At 31.5% G+C, this 19,100-nt stretch overlaps 1 protein-coding gene across 1 annotated transcript; it reads left to right on the top strand.

Annotated features, from left to right (window-relative positions):
* Nucleotides 1-10,845: 10,845 nt before the first annotated feature.
* LOC125818186 (U-box domain-containing protein 13-like) lies at nt 10,846-18,881 on the top strand. The gene is made up of 4 exons (XM_049497727.1): nt 10,846-11,248; nt 14,288-14,404; nt 14,565-15,014; nt 17,351-18,881. The coding sequence occupies exons 1-4, from the start codon at nt 10,976-10,978 to the stop codon at nt 18,503-18,505; spliced, it is 1,995 nt and encodes a 664-aa protein (XP_049353684.1). The 5' UTR covers nt 10,846-10,975; the 3' UTR covers nt 18,506-18,881.
* Nucleotides 18,882-19,100: the final 219 nt, after the last annotated feature.

Below are 19,100 nucleotides of genomic sequence, written 5' to 3'. Positions count from 1 at the left end.
AGAAAACACCGTATAATTATCAAAATGATGATTAAAAATTTATAATCCTCTTAAAAAACGAAAAGCGTCACCATGAATCATCTTAATCTGAGGTCTAAGTACAAAAATAATGGAATAAAGGGAGAAATTATGCTATGCAATCGAGTTATCTTGGATTTTGAGCTTAAATTATTGATTGAAAAATTGAAATTGAAGATTTTAGTGGCAAACTTTTAAAATCAAATTTTAATGATTAGAGGGTCAATTTGAACTTTTTTTTTTTATAAAAAAAAAATGAAATTTCATAGTTGAATACTTGTCTTATGGGTACACTGAATTCGAAGAAAATTTTTAGTTTCAACATTGGATCTCAAAGTTAACTTGTTGGATATGAATTTTTACTCAGACTAGCTTTTATATTACAATATGAATATCAATGAACTCGTATTCGCATGTAGAACATGTTTTGAATAGTTTGAGAGTGTTACGAGGCTTTACACAAAGGAAAGATCACAATTATGTGAGGGTTCACGATGCATTTACTTGATCTTCGAGGTAAGTTATGACTTACTTTTTTTGAGACTTAACTTGTGCTGATAACTTATTGTATAAAAACATATTATGAATTGCACAAAATGATGAATTTTTTAAATATTAGGTGAAATATATTGATATTCAAAATTCAAAATTTAGCTTATAAATGACTTATTATTTGAAATTTTTATTGCATTCATTGAAATCAAGATTAGTTTGATTATTTTAGCTAATATATGCTTATGAGTTGTAATTTTATTATTGTTAGTTTTATTCATATTTCAAACTTTTTTTTATCATATAGAAGAAGCTATTTTGTCAAGATGAGTATCTTATTGAAAGCAAATTGCTTAAATGGTAAAACGTGGCTAAGGGCACTTTTTGAAAATATATCCATGATTCGAAAAAGCTTGTAGCCTATGATTCATTTTTTAAGAGAAAGACATTTATGATTATACTAGATTTTGTTGCCCGTGCTATGCACGGACCCAATAACATAAATAGTATGTTTTGGGGCTAATAACGAAGTTTTTGAAGCAATTGTTTGCGTGGATAAAGGAATAAGTTTTTTTATCACAAACCTGTACTTTCTTTGACGTTATTCAAGGCACAATAAGACTACCCACATATAACATTTTTGAACAATTTTATGTTGTCAATTATCACGATTTAATTTTAAGAATCAGTCAATTTTTTTTTCTGTTTTTTTAATAAATATTTTAAGTTGTCAATTATCACGATTAATTGTATTTTATACATAATTTTTAACGATAGATTAATTTCAAGAATCAATCGAATTTTTTTAAATGTATTTATTTTTGAAATATTTTATGTTGTCAATTATCATGATTTATAGTATTTTTACGATAGATTAACTTCAAGAATCAATGGAATTTTTTGTATCTTTTTCAAAACATATTTTATGTTGTCAATTATTATGATTTATAGTATTTTTACGCAATTTTTAAATATAAAAAATTTTAAAAAATAAGACAAATAAATTAAAATGAACCCAATATATGTTATTTTTGTTGTCTCAATTTATGTGACACAAATGAAATTTGGAGAGTCATTGAATATTATATATTATACTTGGGCATAAACTCTCTTACGCACGGGCCCAATAACTATTATTTTTTGTCCTAATGTATGTGACACAGATAAAATATAGTGAGTTATTTAAATTTAATATGATTTTTAAATATTTTAAGTTGTTAATAATGTAATTTATAATATTTTTATGTAATTTGTAAATACTTAATATATATTACTCCACTTGTCTCAATGTATGTAGCATAGACAAAATTTCAAGAGTTAATCAAATGTTGTTAATTGTTAAGATTTACAATACATTTTACGTAGTTTTCAGTAATTTGACATTAAATAATACATATTACTACTTTTCTCTCATTTTATGTGACATTGATAGATTAATTTTAAGAATCAGTCAATTTCTTTTTTTGTGCATTTTTAATAAATATTTTAAGTTGTCAATTATCACGATTTATTGTATTTTATACATAAATTTTAACGATAGATTAATTTCAAGAATCAATCAAAAAATTTTATATGTATATTTTTTTAAAATATTTTATGTTGTCAATTATCATGATTTATAGTATTTTTACGATAGATTAACTTCAAGAATCAGTGCAATTTTTTGTATCTTTTTCAAAACATATTTTATGTTGTCAATTATCATGATTTATAGTATTTTTATGCAATTTGTAAATATATAAAAAATTAAGACAAATAAATTAAAATGGACGCAATATATGCTATTTTTGTTGTCTCAATTTATGTGACACAAATGAAATTTGAAGAGTCATCCAAATTTGCACTTTTTTTTAAAAAAAAAATTTAAGTTATTAATTATTGTGATTTATAATATTTTTATGTAACTTTCAAATAACTTCCTAATTTATGTGATATGGATAAAATTACAAAATTAACCCTTTTAAAATGTCTTCCAGATATTTTAAGTTGTTAATTATTATTATTTTTAATACTTTTTTGGTAATTTTAAAATGATATATGTTATTTTTTCTGTCTCAATATATGTGACCCGGATAGAATTTTGAGAGTCAACCTATTTTATGGTAGAATTTTAAATATTAAATATTTTAAGTCATTTGTAAATGATTTATTATATTATATTATTATATATTATATATAAGTAGAATTATATATATATATATATATATATATATTATATATATTATATAGTAGAAAAAATGATTTATAAGTAGAATATAAGTAGAATATTATATAGGGAGTTTATGATGGGACATTCAAATGTCCCATCATAAACTCACTCTTATATATAAGTAGAATTTATTAACTCTTGCTCGATCAACATATGATGTTTACCGAGTACCTGCACTTTTATTCTCATTATATTCTGACTACATCTTTTTTATGCCGAACTCTTTATGAATCGTCTACGTTGATTCCAATCGTAGTTGTTGATTTGAAGTTCTAGTGAGCTCTTCACTTTTGGAGCTCTTGCCCAACTTTATTAATGTTTTATTCCTGTTTCTATTTTCTAGCTTGACAATTTGATGTATTAAATGTTCTATACAGTATTAAAAAGCTCTTGTACTGATGAACTTAGTCTTGATATAATTTATTTTTGTTCTTGTATCTTCATTTATGGAAGTTAAGGATTTTAAGTTTATTTAGTTATTCTATATTTCCTTTAGCTTATGATTTTGACAAGGATGAATGACTACCTACCCGCGATTAATGTAGGTGCATGATTCTGAAGTTTGAATCGTTACACCACCATCTCTTCTTTCTCTGCCAACACTATCTCCTCCCCCTCCACCTTCTCAGTCAGTGATTGACTCATGTTTGTGTTTGAGGGATGAGTGCACGAGTACCCATAAATTTTGAAAAAAATATGTGTATATACATGTATATATCTTAATAAGAATCATATAATTAAATGTGCACCTTGAAACATATAAGCTGAGTTGTTGCATTGGAGGGTCAAGACCATCATTTTGGTTGTTGCGTTTTTTTGTTGTACCTCAAGCAAGGTTGGAACTAGCTAGTAACCTCAAAGTGTACATTGATAGTCAAAACCACCCAACCATAGAGTGAACTATTTTACACAACTTACACTATTGTGTTACGTTTTAGTTTAATTTATATTTATTTATATACCTTCAATTTTATACTTGTTAAGACAATGTTTTTTGATAAAGTGTCAATACTTTAACTAACGCACATCCATTTATAGTAACACCCCTATAATCTTCACATCATAAGTTCGCCTCTATTCTTAAATCTTTGCCGCCGCATTACCCTCCCCTTCACCTTTTCCACCACCACCAAGGTCAATAAAAGAGTCCGGAGCCTAAAGGGCAAAAAAAATTGTCAAAAATTCCAAAAGGGCACATCACTTTTTATTCTAACCAAAAGGGCAAAATCGCTGCTATTTTGACTAAATTTTTTTTTTTAATTAAAAATTGCTGTCACAGCATCGATTTTGTAAAAAAATATATATATTTTTTTTTATTAAAAATCGCTGCCACAGCAGCGATTTTGTAAATTTTTTTTTTTAATTAAAAATCGCTGCCATTGTAAAAAAAAAAAAAAAAATTTTGCTGTGGCAGCGATTTTAAGTCAGAATTTTTTTTTCCTTACACATCGCTGCAGGGGCAGCGTTTTTCATGCCGAGTGCTATTATTTTCATGCCTATTATTACTTATTAATAATATAAAAATGATAAACAAGACGACAGTATACTCAATAAAATTGTTGAAGCATGAGGAAAATTGAATTATATATCATAAATAATAATAAAAGAATATTATTTATGTGCCGAGTGCGATTTTTATTTTTGTTTTGTCAGAAGCCCTTTTGGTTAATTTTATTTTTGATGTGCCGTTTTAGTTTTTTTAAAGAAAAAGCAGCGATTTTTAATTAAAAAAATTACAAAATCGCAGCGATTTTTAATTAAAAATAATAATAAAATTTTTTAGACGAAATAGCAGCGATTTTGTCATTTTGTCAAAGGAAAATCGCTGCTGACGCAGCGATTTTCCCCTTTTGGTTAGAATAAAAAGTGATGTGCCCTTTTGAAATTTTTGACAAATTTTTTTGCCCTTTAGGCTCCGGACTCGTCAATAAAATAGTGATGGATGGTTACGGTTTAGACCAAACAACACGTTTGGGGAAATTTTCAAATTTAAGGGACTTGTGGATTTTGGCACATCAAGATGACAAGGAAATGAGCATGTAGGATGTCAAAGATTTTTGAAGTTTGTGATTTTAAATACGTCATAATATTTATATGTCTATAAGACTTTCAAGCTCGTAGTATATATTAAACATGACATCACATTTGTGTGGCTATAAAAGTTTCTCAGGAAAGACTAAAACAAAGAGTTTTAAATTTAGAAAAAAATTATTCTTTTTTGAAAACACACGATAAAAGTAATAAATTTACTAAAATGGAAACAAATGGAGTAATTGCTACTACTTGTTACGCAAATTATCAAAGTTCAGAAAAAGTAATAAGATAGTTTAGTCCATTATAATTTATCAAGTACATGCTTTCAAGATTCTAATTCTGCTGTCTTTGGACGAATGATCCTAAAAAAAGAAAAATTACTATTAAAAGTTATCCACATAAACTTTTTTCTAATTTCTATATTATCATGATTAAAAGATTCACAATTTTATTAATAGTTATAAAAAGTTAAGTTAATCATAGCTTACAAAAAAACAGCTAAAAGGAAAAGCTTACTCGAACTAAGCCGATAATTATACCGAAGCCCTTTAATCATATGATTTGTATCAACACATAAATTTTTAAGACTAAGTTATTTGAATTTTTTATTTTAATGTATAATATTCAAAATTAAATTGTTTGGATAAGTGTTTTTTGAGGTTTAGATATTTGAGTGATACATATATTAGTAATGCATTGAATAGTTTACGAAGGTATTAATTATGTAGAATTTCGTTATTCATGTATTAGTTTTTTTTTTTTTATTAAATGTATTAGTTATTTCACTTTCTATTATGCGAATATAACAGTCATGCAGTTCCTTAAATTCAAATCAAATACCGTATTAACTTTAACGTGAATAATTTGCTTCCTAACCTAATAAATATGTCATTATTTATGCGATTTTTAATATTTGCATAACTTACCTCCAAACAACCTAGTGTTTATAAATTTCAATTTTAGTCATTATTGTGTAGTTAAATATTTTCTATTTTGCCAATTATTATTATGTGGAAAAGAAAAGAAGCCAAGTCATAATTAGATAGATTAATTAATATTTTATTGCTTTAGCTAAGCTCACATGATCTGGATGACCCTTTTTTCTTAACTTTAATTAAACAAAGTAGAGAAAAACAACTGTCATTATAGCAGTCATTTAGGTGGGATTTGTCGTATCTAATCATAATTTATTTTAACTTAATCATAAAACGCGGTTCAACTTAAGTTGCAACTATTATCTTAATTATTTTTAAAAAAAATATTACTATCCAAAAGAATAATAAAAGGTATCTTAGCTTTTTATAACAGTGAGTTTCATCTCTCTTTTATATTTTATTTGCTTTAAAAAGTGATTCTTATTTGTTTTCTTTTTTGTTTAGTTAAGGTTTCATTGTAGTTGCTTGACAATTACACTTTGATTAAAAAAAAACACAATTTTACATTTATTGTTTTTGTTAAGAAAATATTCTTTTGGGAAGCTTGTTAATTGCATACATATATAATAAATTAATTTATCACATTATATATAGAGATGTATCATTTTATGTGCTAATTAGTTAGTTCTCTTATGTAATATTAATGCATGCATTAAAGTTTGTTTTATCTTAGGAAAATAATTTTTTTTTATTCAATCTTTAGCTGAAAAGCCCTAACAAAGTTTTGGTTTTTAGGTTTTATATGAAATTCCAATTTCCAACCGATTCAACCCACAAGGTGCATGTTAATTCTCAATTGTTATAAGGTGAAATCCAACTTAGTTTGACCATGGATCGATTGAAATATTTATAAGCGGGATGGATATTTTTTAAACAAGAAAGAGCAAATTAGAGGAAATAATGAATAATGTTTTGAATGTAAGGGTTGAGTATTTTTAACAATTGTAACTTATTCGTCGAGAAGCCACTGATCACTTTTTTAATAATTCAAATAGATAGTTGATCATACTAACTATTAACTAAAGAAGACTTATGTTTTAATATGGATGAAGGATTACTATACGAGAAGGGAAAGAGCTTTAGCTTGATTAATCCAGGTCAAAATAGATTAAATGAATTTAGTACCATTTATGCATAAACAAAACTTGGTTGATAGATTTTGTTTGATCCTTTAAGATCAGAGAAGAGTCATGGGATTCAAACAATTTAAAATTTTGTTTTTTTTTTAAAAATAAAATAAAATCCCAATTTGAAAATTAGGTCCCGAGTCGGGTGTGGTTAGATCGCGGTTTGAAAGTTGGCGTCGAAATTCTGATTTGAAAGTTTTTGGTCTCGCATCGATTGTTAGTTGTCGGGGTCTGGTCCTGATTTGGAAGTTGGGTCTCGATTCGAGTGTCAAAGTCGAAACCCGGATTGGTCGATTGTGTTCAAGTTCGAGTGTCGGAGTTAGGTCTTGGGTTAGATATCCGGTCCCAATTCTAATGTCGGGTCTCGAATCGAAAGTTGGGGTCAAATCTCAAGATCAGATTTGAGATCGATCGTCGGGGTTGTGTCCTAGTTCCTGTGTCGGGATCATGTCCTAGATCGATTATTGAGGTTAGTTTTCGAGTCAGAAATTATTTTCCTAAAATGTATTTTCTACTCTCTAGTAAAAAATAAAAGATATTTTCTTGAAAATATTTTTCTTTCACAAACCAAATATTAAAAAATATTTGCTACCCACCAATCAATCATGAAAAAATAAGTAAAAAATCTACTTATTTTTCGTAAAAACATTTAAAAATAATCACAAAAATTCACTGCGAGGGAGATTCAAGCTCAAGGCGAATGCAATATGTTGGTGTGACATTTTACTATAAATAAAAATATATTATATGTCACATTATGTATCATGTTATATCCATTGGTGGACATTACATTTGTGTCTGTTTACTCTCATTAATTGTGGAAGAAAGTGGTCATTAGTTGTTAGTAACTTATGTAACCACCAACTCTTCATTTCACCCATTTTCTTTATGTCTTGTAACTTATGTAATATTTGGGCCATTCATTTGGCAAATTTACTACCCACTATCTTCCTATTCACTGCAGTAAGAATTCATCACCTATAAATAGTGTAGTCTTCCTTGTGTTGGGTAGAAGTAGAGACAACAAGAGATGTACAAAAAGATGAGTAGTATTAAATTGAGATTAGTGTAGTGAAAGAGAGAGTTGAGAAATAGAAAAATATTCTAAGTTTTCAGCTATATTCACTGTACAAAAAAAAGGTAATCATATGTTGAAGAATGTGTTCTTTTTGTGGAGCTTCAGACTCTTCAACTAATTCGGAGTTGCTTGAGTTGTACGACGTTGTTGGGTTGTTGTATTCTGAAGGGGACAAGTCAAGAGTGATATTGCTGGATCGGTGTAGATTATGCCGCAGTGTGCTTGAATCTCCTTAAATAGAGCGAAATATCCGCGCATCAGCCTAAAAGATTTGTTTATACATTTTTGTTCATTTTATTTCAACTGTAATTTATTATATTTGTGATATAATATACCAACACAATATAAGTTATGTGCTTATATTAGCGAGCCATGAAAAATAAAACCATTATATACATCGAAAACTAATAAATGAGCTAAGAATAAATTAATTAAAAAATACTTTTTAATTGTTTATAATTTTGAAAGAGTGTCTAAAAAATATAATAACTAAATAAAAGACAACAAAATATAATACCAGTGGCGAATTTAGTGGTTTTATAGCAGGTGCTCTGCACCTATAAATAATAATCCAAAAAAAAACATACATCATGAACAGTTTTAGAATTTTTCAAAAAGGCTTACCTTACTTTAAATTTGAATAAATTTGCTTCTCCTTTCATCATGTTAGTTTATCTTCATTAAGAGGGTTATAATTCGAGCTATTACCATAAATAATGTGCATATGTATTAAAGAAACATTAAGAGATAATGATTAAGATTACACATGAATTATTATTCGTATGGATTATGGATACATTTAGATATAGATATGGTGTATATGTGAATATACTTATTAAGTGCGCGATTTAATATATTTTTACTATTGTTATGCATATGGGTATACTGTATTCTGCTACGGTGATATTGTATACGTGCGAACAATGACAAAATCAGAATTTCAGTGAGGGAGTTTGAAAAATAAAAATATAGTGATTGAAAATTGAACTTGAAAATTCAAGATGAAATTTAAATCTCCCAAATCACTAAATCAACCTCTGGCATAGTCTTCTTTTTTCTCTCAAATAAAAACCTCATTGGCGCCAAGCGTGAGGGAATGCTATATGTTTGGTAAGTTGTCCTCCGGCCAGGATAAAAGATCCCATTGAAGATTTTTGTGTTCAATTTATTCAAAATCTATCTATCTCTCTCTCTATATATAGTACTCCATTTTTCCCAATTTATATGACACTTTTTGTTTTTCGAGAGTCAAACAATTTAAGTTTGACTAAAAATTTGCCAATGAAATTTTTAATTTTTTTGAAATGAAATTTATATATATTTGTAAACTACGTAAATAGTGTTATAAGTCACAATAATTGATAATTCAAAATGTTTAAAAGATCTATGAAAAACTTACGATTAAAAATAGATTTGTTTAAATTTCAAAATCTGAAAAAAATCACATAAAATGAGACGAAGAAAATATAATTTATTATCCGGAGGGTCGGATGAACCCCTAGATCCATTCTGCGTATGGATACACTTATTGTGTGCGCAAATATAGTAATATTCACTATTATTATGCACACAAATATAATACTATAATATATTATACTATATCTTTAAATCAAAATGCTGCTATATTTTATTATTAATTTGGATGCAATTAGCATTATTTACGAAATTTTGTCTTTTTTTATTTTTTTTGTATTTTAAGAGCTTATAGCTCTGTGTCTTTTAGGACCAAACTCATACTGACCTGGCAAACGGTTACAGCTAAAATCCCAAACATAAACTTTCGCTGTTTATTTTTTCAGTCAGAAACACAAAAACTTAAGCTGCTAAGCCGAGCTCTATTACGATTTTTTTTTTCTGTCTACAGCTAAGCAAAAATATTAATATTAATATTAATACTTATATATTTTAAGATAATTGTGGAAAAAGAAAGTGGAGAAAGGAAAAACTTAAAAGACCCGCTTGATCATATAAGATATTTATTTTTTTCTAATTTTTTTTCAACATTATTTAAAAATTAGTGATTGGTCAAGAAACTTTCGAATTCAATTTAAACTTATATTTCAGATTTTCAACTCATTAGCAAGTGTAACATTTTCTTTCTGAGCACACTTCTAATTAAATAAAAAGATAAAACAGACAAAAAACGACTCTGAAATAACTAACATGACTCTACGAGACTCAGAAGCTATCGCTCAGGGAAACAAAAATCCATCATAATGATGATCTTATCACCCATTTACTACAAAATATTGTTACGTTTATCTGCATGATGAGGTGAAACAAATCCTAAACTTGATCAAACAGACAACTATAGCGAACATTCCACCCATCTAACTGAGAAAACCTAAACCTCCATTTCAATCTCATTAGTGACAATCAAGTCTTTCTTTTAAATTATGAATGCAGTAATCAATCATCTGACTCACTTAACAATAACCTATTCTTAAAATTTTAAGAACTTTATCAAAAAAAAAATAATTCTTAATCGGAATAGACTGTCTACATATTATTTCCAACTCTGCATGAGCATAAAATCGCATTTCAATTTTTTCTAACCCTATACATGAACGTGAAATACTACGTACACCCTATTTCACTTTTTTTTTTTTGCTTATAAACCCTTAACAAGGAATTGCTAAAATGAAAAAAGAAAGTGTACATTATTATTATCATTCATTAAAAACCTTGGTTAAGACTTAAGCATTGAAGATCTAACCCTAGTTAAGCCAAAAAAGGAATAATCTCGAAATCTAACCCTAGTCAAGCCAACTCAATAACATCTCAAGCCGAGCCACAAACCAAAAAAATATATAAAAAAATAATATACACAAATAAAATAAAAAAATAATTCACCTCCTTGTCCCCATTTCTCTCTATAGTCTCAACTCCAAACTCTCAATTCCATAGACTCAAATAAAAAAATAGTCCATTTTTTCTCTTCAACTTTCTCTCTCTAACACATGGAGTCGACCATCTCCGGCGACCTTTTCTTTCAAATTTAGCAGCAAAATCAAACATTCATTTGATTCTTCTAAATTTTTACTTTTTTTTTTTTTTTGAAACTTTTTGGATCTTTGAAGCAATGGGAGAAGAAGATAAAGGAGAAGTAGCTAAAAAGTTGATTGAAATAGTTAATGATATATCAAACATATCGGATTATAAAATTTCAGTGAAGAAACAGTTCTGTAATTTAGCTAGAAGGCTCAAGTTGTTGACTCCAATGTTCGAAGAGATTCGTGATAACAAAGAGAAATTACCAGTTGAATCTATGAAATCGTTGATTTCATTAAAAGAAACTCTTGAATCTGCCAAGGAATTGCTCAAATTTGGTAGCGAAGGCAGCAAGATTTATCTGGTGCGTATGTTAATTTATTATAAGTTTAAATTCAGCTGTTTTTTTAAAGATTTTCTCAGTTTGATTTTGTTTGAAATTAATTGAAGTTCGTTAAACTGATTCTGTTTGAAATTTGGTGAAAAAATTGTTTATTTGCTGAAATGATTGGGTAACAAATTTAATGGTAATAAATTCTTTACATTTTCTGTTTGATTTTTTTAGGATTAATGATGGATTTGTTTCTGATTAGTTTAATTTCCACATTGAAGAATTTTGAGATGAAACCTCTGGAAAAAATTTGATTTTTTTTTCACTGTTTTCTAAAATTCCTCCGTTTTTTGGTATGCGTGGTGTCTGAGTCAGCTTGGCGCATCTTCACTACTTTCATGTGATACCTGAGATGACTCATTTTTCACTAATTCCACGTGATACCTGCCAGCTCAACAACATGTATCAAGTAACTCTATCCACTAAAGATAGACAAATGGCGAAATAAATTCCTCTAGTTTTTCTTTTTGGTATCCTTGGTGTGGCGTCTGAGCCAGCTTGCACATCTTCACTAATTCCATGTGATACATGCCAGCTCAGCGATAGGTATCATGTAACTCTGTCAACCAAAGATAGGACAAATGACAAAATAAACTCCTCTAGTTATGAATCACTAGATCGGTGACAAAGAAAAAAGGTCCAAAATTATCCTTTTATCTTTGGGTTTAGACTCAAAATAATCCGTTTATCTTTTCATTGGAGCACTAATAGTCCTCCTCCTACATTTTCCATCTATCACTAATAGGAAAACTTATGATCTAAAAAAGTTTATGATTTTTCTTCGCAGGAAGCTTACCAAAGTAAAACAACCAAAGCTGCAAATTTAAAATTTAGGGAACCCAATTAAGAATACAGTAATATACAAAATATGGATTATGGAAATGCTTACACTTTTATTAACCACTATTCACATGGGTATTTAAGTTTTGTGATTTGATGATATTAATTCTGGTGCTAGTTTTGGCAAGTTGATCAGCAAAACACAAAGTTTGATACTTGAAATCTTGCCGAGAATGCTAATTGTATCTTTTTCTATTGATTCAGTTTACACTTAAAAAACGTGACCAACAAGAAGAAAATAAAGATAAATGGACTTACTTTTATGGTAAAATCATTGTTTACCCCTAAATCTGAGTCTTAAAGTAACAATTGAATTATAATGACCAAATAGTATGTTTTTAATGCTACATTACTTGTTAAAGAATATGATCAAGCGATGAGCAATAATAACAAACAATAAAATAGTGAATATGAGAGAAAATGAGAATCTTTTTAATCGTCTCCAGCGTAATTGTCTAGCAACATCACTGGGAAAAGCAAGAGCTTGCGTTTCAATTCAGAGAGTAAAGTAGTTGTTGTGATGAAATCAGATAGGTTTGAAGTGAGGGGAAGGGATGTATTTATGACCTAACCCTAAATAATATTTCCCGCGTATTCCGGCTCTCATAATGACCATTATCATTTATTAGCATATTTAACCTTTACATGTGTGAGTGACTGACGGAGAGAATCCTGGATTCACCGGAATCAGTTATAGATGAGGACTTATCCGTGCTTTAGTTCAGGTCTCACCTCCCTGGAGCTAGATGGGTCGGCATAACTGTACTAGGCCTTTAATGGATTAAGATAGCTTTACGGGGTACAATTTTAGGCCACACATGATTTCTCCAACAAAGGAAAAGAAAAGAAATAATAAGTACAGTAACAAATAGACAGAAAATGTTGGAGGAGACTAGAAATGCATCATCTTGTCAAAGAAGAAAGATTATTAGTGTTCCATGTCAAAGATAATGGATCATTTTGAATCTAAACTCAAAGATAAGGGACAATTTTGATCTTTTTCTCGTGATATGATGTTGCAAATTAGCTACAAAGGATAAGTGAGTACACTTATAAGGTGAATGAAATATTCTTTTTCATTTTTATAATAACGATTGTTGTTGCTGCCAGTAAACTAAGATTTTTCGTGATTATGGTAGAGATTTTCTCTTTAAGTTAGTCTCGAGTAGGTTGGCTCTACAGTCTACACTAACTCAATCTGTGTATGGGAAGTGTTGGCTCTGGTTGTATTTCTGTCCTTTTAGTGTGCAGCCATTTATTTTATTTGAGTCATCCTTGCCACCTATAGATTTTGACCCTCGTTATACTCTCTTCGTACATGGGAATACACAGTAAATGGATAATGGATCCTGCCAACTATGTTTGCTAGACGGTTGAAGATTCTATTAATAAATGTGGCTCACTTGTGGACTCTGATTTTGTTTCACATGGCTTTAATGTTGGATGTACTTTTGGATTCCTGTAATCCCCGATGCTGATGGATTTCGATAATCCATAATGCATACCAGATTCAGGATTGCAAGCAATTAATAATGCAACAACACACAATTACTTGATTAGAGTTATCATTCGAACTTTTCGGGAAGTTTGATTTCCACATGGTTGATGGTCTAGCTTCCAACTTTTCAGTTGAAATCTCCATGTATTCTCACATCTAGATAATCAATTCCTACTCAGGATGCTCGTATGATACATTAATCTAACACTACTGGAAGAAGGGTCATTTTCTCTAACTTATGACTGAAGATTTCTTGGAGAAATTTCACTACTTGTTCTTCCTAGCCTCTTAGGGATGATCCTGTTCTTTTGCCACAAGATTTCTTGGAGAAATTAACTTTTAGGAATGTGGTCCCTCGTGAACTTTAAATTAACTACTTGATTGACCTGATATCCAAACACGATAAACTGACTCGATCTTTAGGATGTCAAGAGATGTGATGCTTTCATCTGGTGATTCACAATTTGCATTGCCTAATGATATTCTCAGAAACCAATTTTGAATTAAAGCTGGCATTTTGTATGATGCAGTTTCTATTTCATTGTGAGTTATGTGTTCCTTGCATGTAGGATGTCTAATCCTTGTAGAATGCAGTGAGATTCTTTGAACCATCAGCGATACAATGTCCTACACAATTTTATATAAATACTCAAGTAAATGGTGTCTATTTGCAGGTGCTAGAAATGGAGCATATCATGAATAAATTTCAAGAGCTGACATCCCAGCTTGAACAAGCTTTGAATGGAATTTATTATGAAAAGCTTGAAATATCCGACGAAGTTAAAGAACAGGTACACATCATTTTCTAATTATCTCTTCATTCCAAAATGGGAGATTTTTCTGGAAGAAGCAATACAAGTACCTGAGCTCATGAATGATGGAATAAATGGTCTACGGTTAAACACATTTCATCTGCGGTTCTTCACCATCTTTAACTTCTTCTGCTGTCAGGTTGCACTTGTCCTTTCTCAGTTCCGAAGAGCCAAAGGAAGGGTTGAAACACCTGATGCTGAACTGCATGAAGATTTGCTGTCTCTTTATAGCAGGAGTAATGACGCCGCTGTAGATCAAGATGTCCTAAGGAGGTTAGTTGATAAGCTACAGCTGACCGAGTTAGATGACCTTAAACAAGAATCACTAGCTTTGCATGAAATGGTCATTGCTACTGATGGGGATCCCGAGGAGAGAATAGAGAAGATGTCAATGCTACTGAAGAAAATCAAGGACTTTGTACAGACTGAGAATCCAAACATTGATGCTTATGGAAGAGATAAGTCTTCAAATTTTAGTGGACAAGTATCTGCAGACGGAAGCCAGAAGGCCCCAGTTATACCGGATGATTTTCGTTGCCCTATTTCCTTGGAGTTGATGACAGATCCCGTCATTGTTTCAACTGGACAGGTATTGATGCTGCGTCCTTTTAACCTATTGGTATAAAATTTAGTTGAAACTATCTATTTCTTGTTCTTTCATTACAGAAAGATGCTATTACCAGATTCTTCCTTTTCATCCCGTCATACTTTTATGATGATATATAACTAGTATCTTGCTTGTGTTTATGTGTACTTCTTAGTTGTCTGTCAGAATTATAGTTCATCAGTGAATCCTGCAGATCTCTAATCTCTATGTTTCATTTAGGCAGCAGTATTAGATATGCGTATTTAAGAAAGGAAATATACATAGATAGCCCCTACAAGTTGTCTCCAACGATTACTTAAATTTTTTAACTATCAGTATGACCAGATACAAGTCGGAAAAACTGTTGCTTATAAACACCCAAGTCCAGCAGACCTTATGTGTGAGTTACACTTGCCAATGACGTGTCAAATGAACCAATTAAAGAACAACACGTATAATTCGCAATAAATAATTTGACACGTGGTATAAACAAATAAAGAAATACATTCAAAGAAAAAAATCTTTTTCCTTACTTTGAACTAGACCAGCTCAAAGGTTAAAAAGAGAGGCTGAATCCAGTGATCTTGAAGGTTATCCATGTCTGAACTTTTGCGTCAAGGTTGAAAGAGAGGTGGAGGATTATAGTGAAAGGTGGTAGAGCTACTGATGTTAGGATGAGGAAGGTTCACATGGAATTTTGGGTGAAAAAGAATGGGTATTATTGTTGGGAGATTTTGAGTGAGGGAAAAATGATAATGCAGTATGGAACCCCGTACAAAATTTATTTAATTTCTAAAAAGGAGAGGAAAAGGTCTGATGAAGGCCTCATGCGCTCACATTTAACTAAAATACACGCAATATCCCAGGTACACATCTTTGCCAAGTAGATATGTCTAAATGGTCAGTGTGTGATGTGTCTATTTGATCCTATCTATGTATTTTGCCTTGAAGAAATGATTTTGAAGAACTATCACATCTACTAGTTATCGAAAAAGAAAAAAGAACCATCACATCAACTAGTGGTCATAGCTTTTTCTAGGGAAGAGCTGCAAAAGTGTAAATCACCATGTATGAACAAGGTTACTTATTAGTCAGTTGGTTCATACGTGCTGATCAAACATAAATAGAAACAATACAACAACTATGTCTTAGTCCCAAACAACTTGGGGTCGGCTATATGAATCTAACTAATTCATTTAAGGGCAACTCATTTCATCATCACTCCAAATACAAAAAAAAAAACAAGTGAAAAAAGTTAAACCTATGTAAGTAAATGTAGTAATAGTAGTAGTAGTAATAGTAATAATAATCATGCTGTTATTATTCGAAGTCCTCTAACAAGACTAAAACCTATTCCCAACTAGTAGATATCACTTACATGGATCTTTTTTCTCCATTGTGCCTTGTCTTTACCTAAGTTTGCATTGATTTCAAGAAATTATAGGTCTTATGACTCACTTCCATGTGATTTTAGGTCTATCTCGCCCCCTTTACATACCTTCTGTCACCATGGTTTCATACCTACAACTAGTGCATCTGTAGGTCTACACAAGACATGATCAAACTATCTCAAGTGACCTCTCATTTTATCCTCAATACCTGCCACTTGCACCTTCTGGCTGATCAGTTTTATCTTATCTAATCTTGTATGCGCGCCGTCCATCTTAGCATTTGCATTTATGCAACACTTATATTGTGGATATCTTAGACTTTAGCAGCCCAACATTCACTACCATATGACATTTTCGGTCTTAAAACTATTCTGTAGAGTTTATCTTTGATTTTGGTAGGCTTCCTTCTATCACATAACACTCCGATAACATTTCTCCATTTCAATCATCCGGCTTTAATTCTATAAATCATCTATTATTCCATTCTCTTGAAATAACGAGTCTAGATATCTAAATTGCTTACATTTTGGGACCGCAATACTGAATTTGCTGTGCATGTATTCAAGCTTACTTCTACTTGTCCTTAAACCCATACTCTCTAAAGTAGTTTTTCATAGTCCAACCTTTTGGTTGAAGCAGTCGCTGGTCATGTCAATCAACACAAGATCATCAACAAATAGTAATGGAACCTCATCTTGTATCTTGATGGTTAGCTCATCCATAACTAAGGACAAGTAGGGTTCAACGTCGATTCTTGGTGCAGACCCACTGCTATAGGAAACTCCTTTGTATCTCCTACTACTGTTCTCACGCTAGTGACGGCTCCTTCATTCATGTCCTTAGAAACAACACATGTGATTTCCACTAGATATTAGTACTTCATTTAAAGGTGGAGTTGGAATTTCCATATTATCATTTTTACCAGGTTAATATTTTACTTTACTGCAGACCTATGAACGATCTTGTATTGAGAAGTGGCTGGAAGCTGGACATAGCACTTGTCCCAAGACTCAACAAGCCCTCACAAGCAAATCTCTGACACCCAACTATGTATTGCGTAGCCTTATAGCACAATGGTGTGAAGCGAATGGGATTGAACCACCTAAAAGACCAGGCAGTTCTCCACCCAAAAAGTCTGCATCTGCATGCACTCCTGCTGAGCACTCGATGATAGAGAATCTTCTGAGAAAGCTCAAATCTGGTAGCCCTGAAGAGGCGCGTTCTGCTGCAGGTGAAATCCGCCTTCTTGCTAAGCGTAATACTGATAACCGTGTTGCAATAGCTGAAGCTGGTGCCATTCCTCTGCTAGTCCATCTTTTATCCACACCTGATTCTCGAACTCAAGAGCATGCTGTTACAGCACTTCTCAACCTTTCCATATGTGAGAATAATAAAGGACACATTGTAACTTCAGGGGCAGTGCCTGGTATTGTTCATGTACTCAGGAAGGGGAGCATGGAAGCACGTGAAAATGCAGCAGCCACCCTTTTCAGCCTTTCAGTTATCGATGAAAATAAGGTCACCATTGGTTCTTCAGGAGCAATTCCTCCGCTTGTGGCGTTACTAAGTGAAGGTACACAAAGGGGAAAGAAAGACGCGGCTACAGCACTTTTCAATCTATGCATTTATCAAGGGAACAAGGGCAGGGCAATAAGGGCTGGAGTGGTACCTACATTGATGCAGCTGGTCACAAAACCTCAAGGTGGTATGGTTGATGAAGCACTTGCTATATTAGCAATCTTGTCAAGTCATCCAGAAGGGAAGGCAGCTATCGGAGCTGCAGACGCGGTTCCTGTTTTGGTAGACGTGATCTCAAATGGTTCTCCCAGAAACAAAGAAAATGCTGCTGCAGTTTTAGTACACCTCTGCTCTGGGGACCAACATCATCTGGTCGAAGCACAGCGACTTGGTTTGATAGGTCCTTTGACGGATTTAGTACAAAATGGAACTGAAAGAGGCAGACGAAAAGCAACCCAACTGCTTGAAAGAATGAGCAGACTTGCCGAGCAGACAAAACAGCCCCAGGCGCAAGCCGAGTCTCAAACTCAAAACCAGGTCTCACGGTCACCACCGGCCTCATCAACTAATGCCATTGAGAGTTGAATGCATCCAAACAAGTTGAGGTCGATCGACTAAATACAACTAAATGTTCATTTGTATTCTCTAGTTCGCGTGGCGTTTCTTTCTTGGTTCGTTTCGAAGCATTTGATGACATTTAACATGGCTTTAGAGAAAGGGTGGTGGGGTGAGGGAAAGGTGGAAGATCACCAATCCTGTTCATTAAGTTATTTTATTTGTTTTTCTTGGTGTTGAAGCATATAGTGTCATGAAAATAGGCCATGGTAATGAAGGTAAGAACTGAAAACATACAGAAAGTGAAAAATTGATGTGCAAAACGTCTGATGTATCATTGTAAGTTGTAAAACTTGTACAAGTGTATTCTTCCTCAGTTTTAATCGAAGGAGATGCTTTCACCTTTTGTACATTTTGCTTTCTTCGCGCTCGTGTGACCATTGATTTTGAAGTTGAAGCTTACCATCAATAACAATAATAACAATAACGTAAGCATGAGACTTTTTTGGTAGTACCGGATGGCCGTGGAGATGGAATCTGGGACGGAGGACTTGTAGTATCTCTCTAGATCTGGCAAAAGCGAAAGACTATGCATAGATCACCTCTATTTGTGCAGCCCCTTCTA

Source organism: Solanum verrucosum, unplaced genomic scaffold (assembly GCF_900185275.1).
Source record: "Solanum verrucosum unplaced genomic scaffold, falcon-dt-bn FXZP01000253.1, whole genome shotgun sequence".
Taxonomy (NCBI): Eukaryota; Viridiplantae; Streptophyta; class Magnoliopsida; order Solanales; family Solanaceae; genus Solanum; species Solanum verrucosum.
The sequence above is the reverse complement of the archived record's forward strand: the minus strand, read 5'-3'. Positions and strand labels throughout refer to the sequence as shown.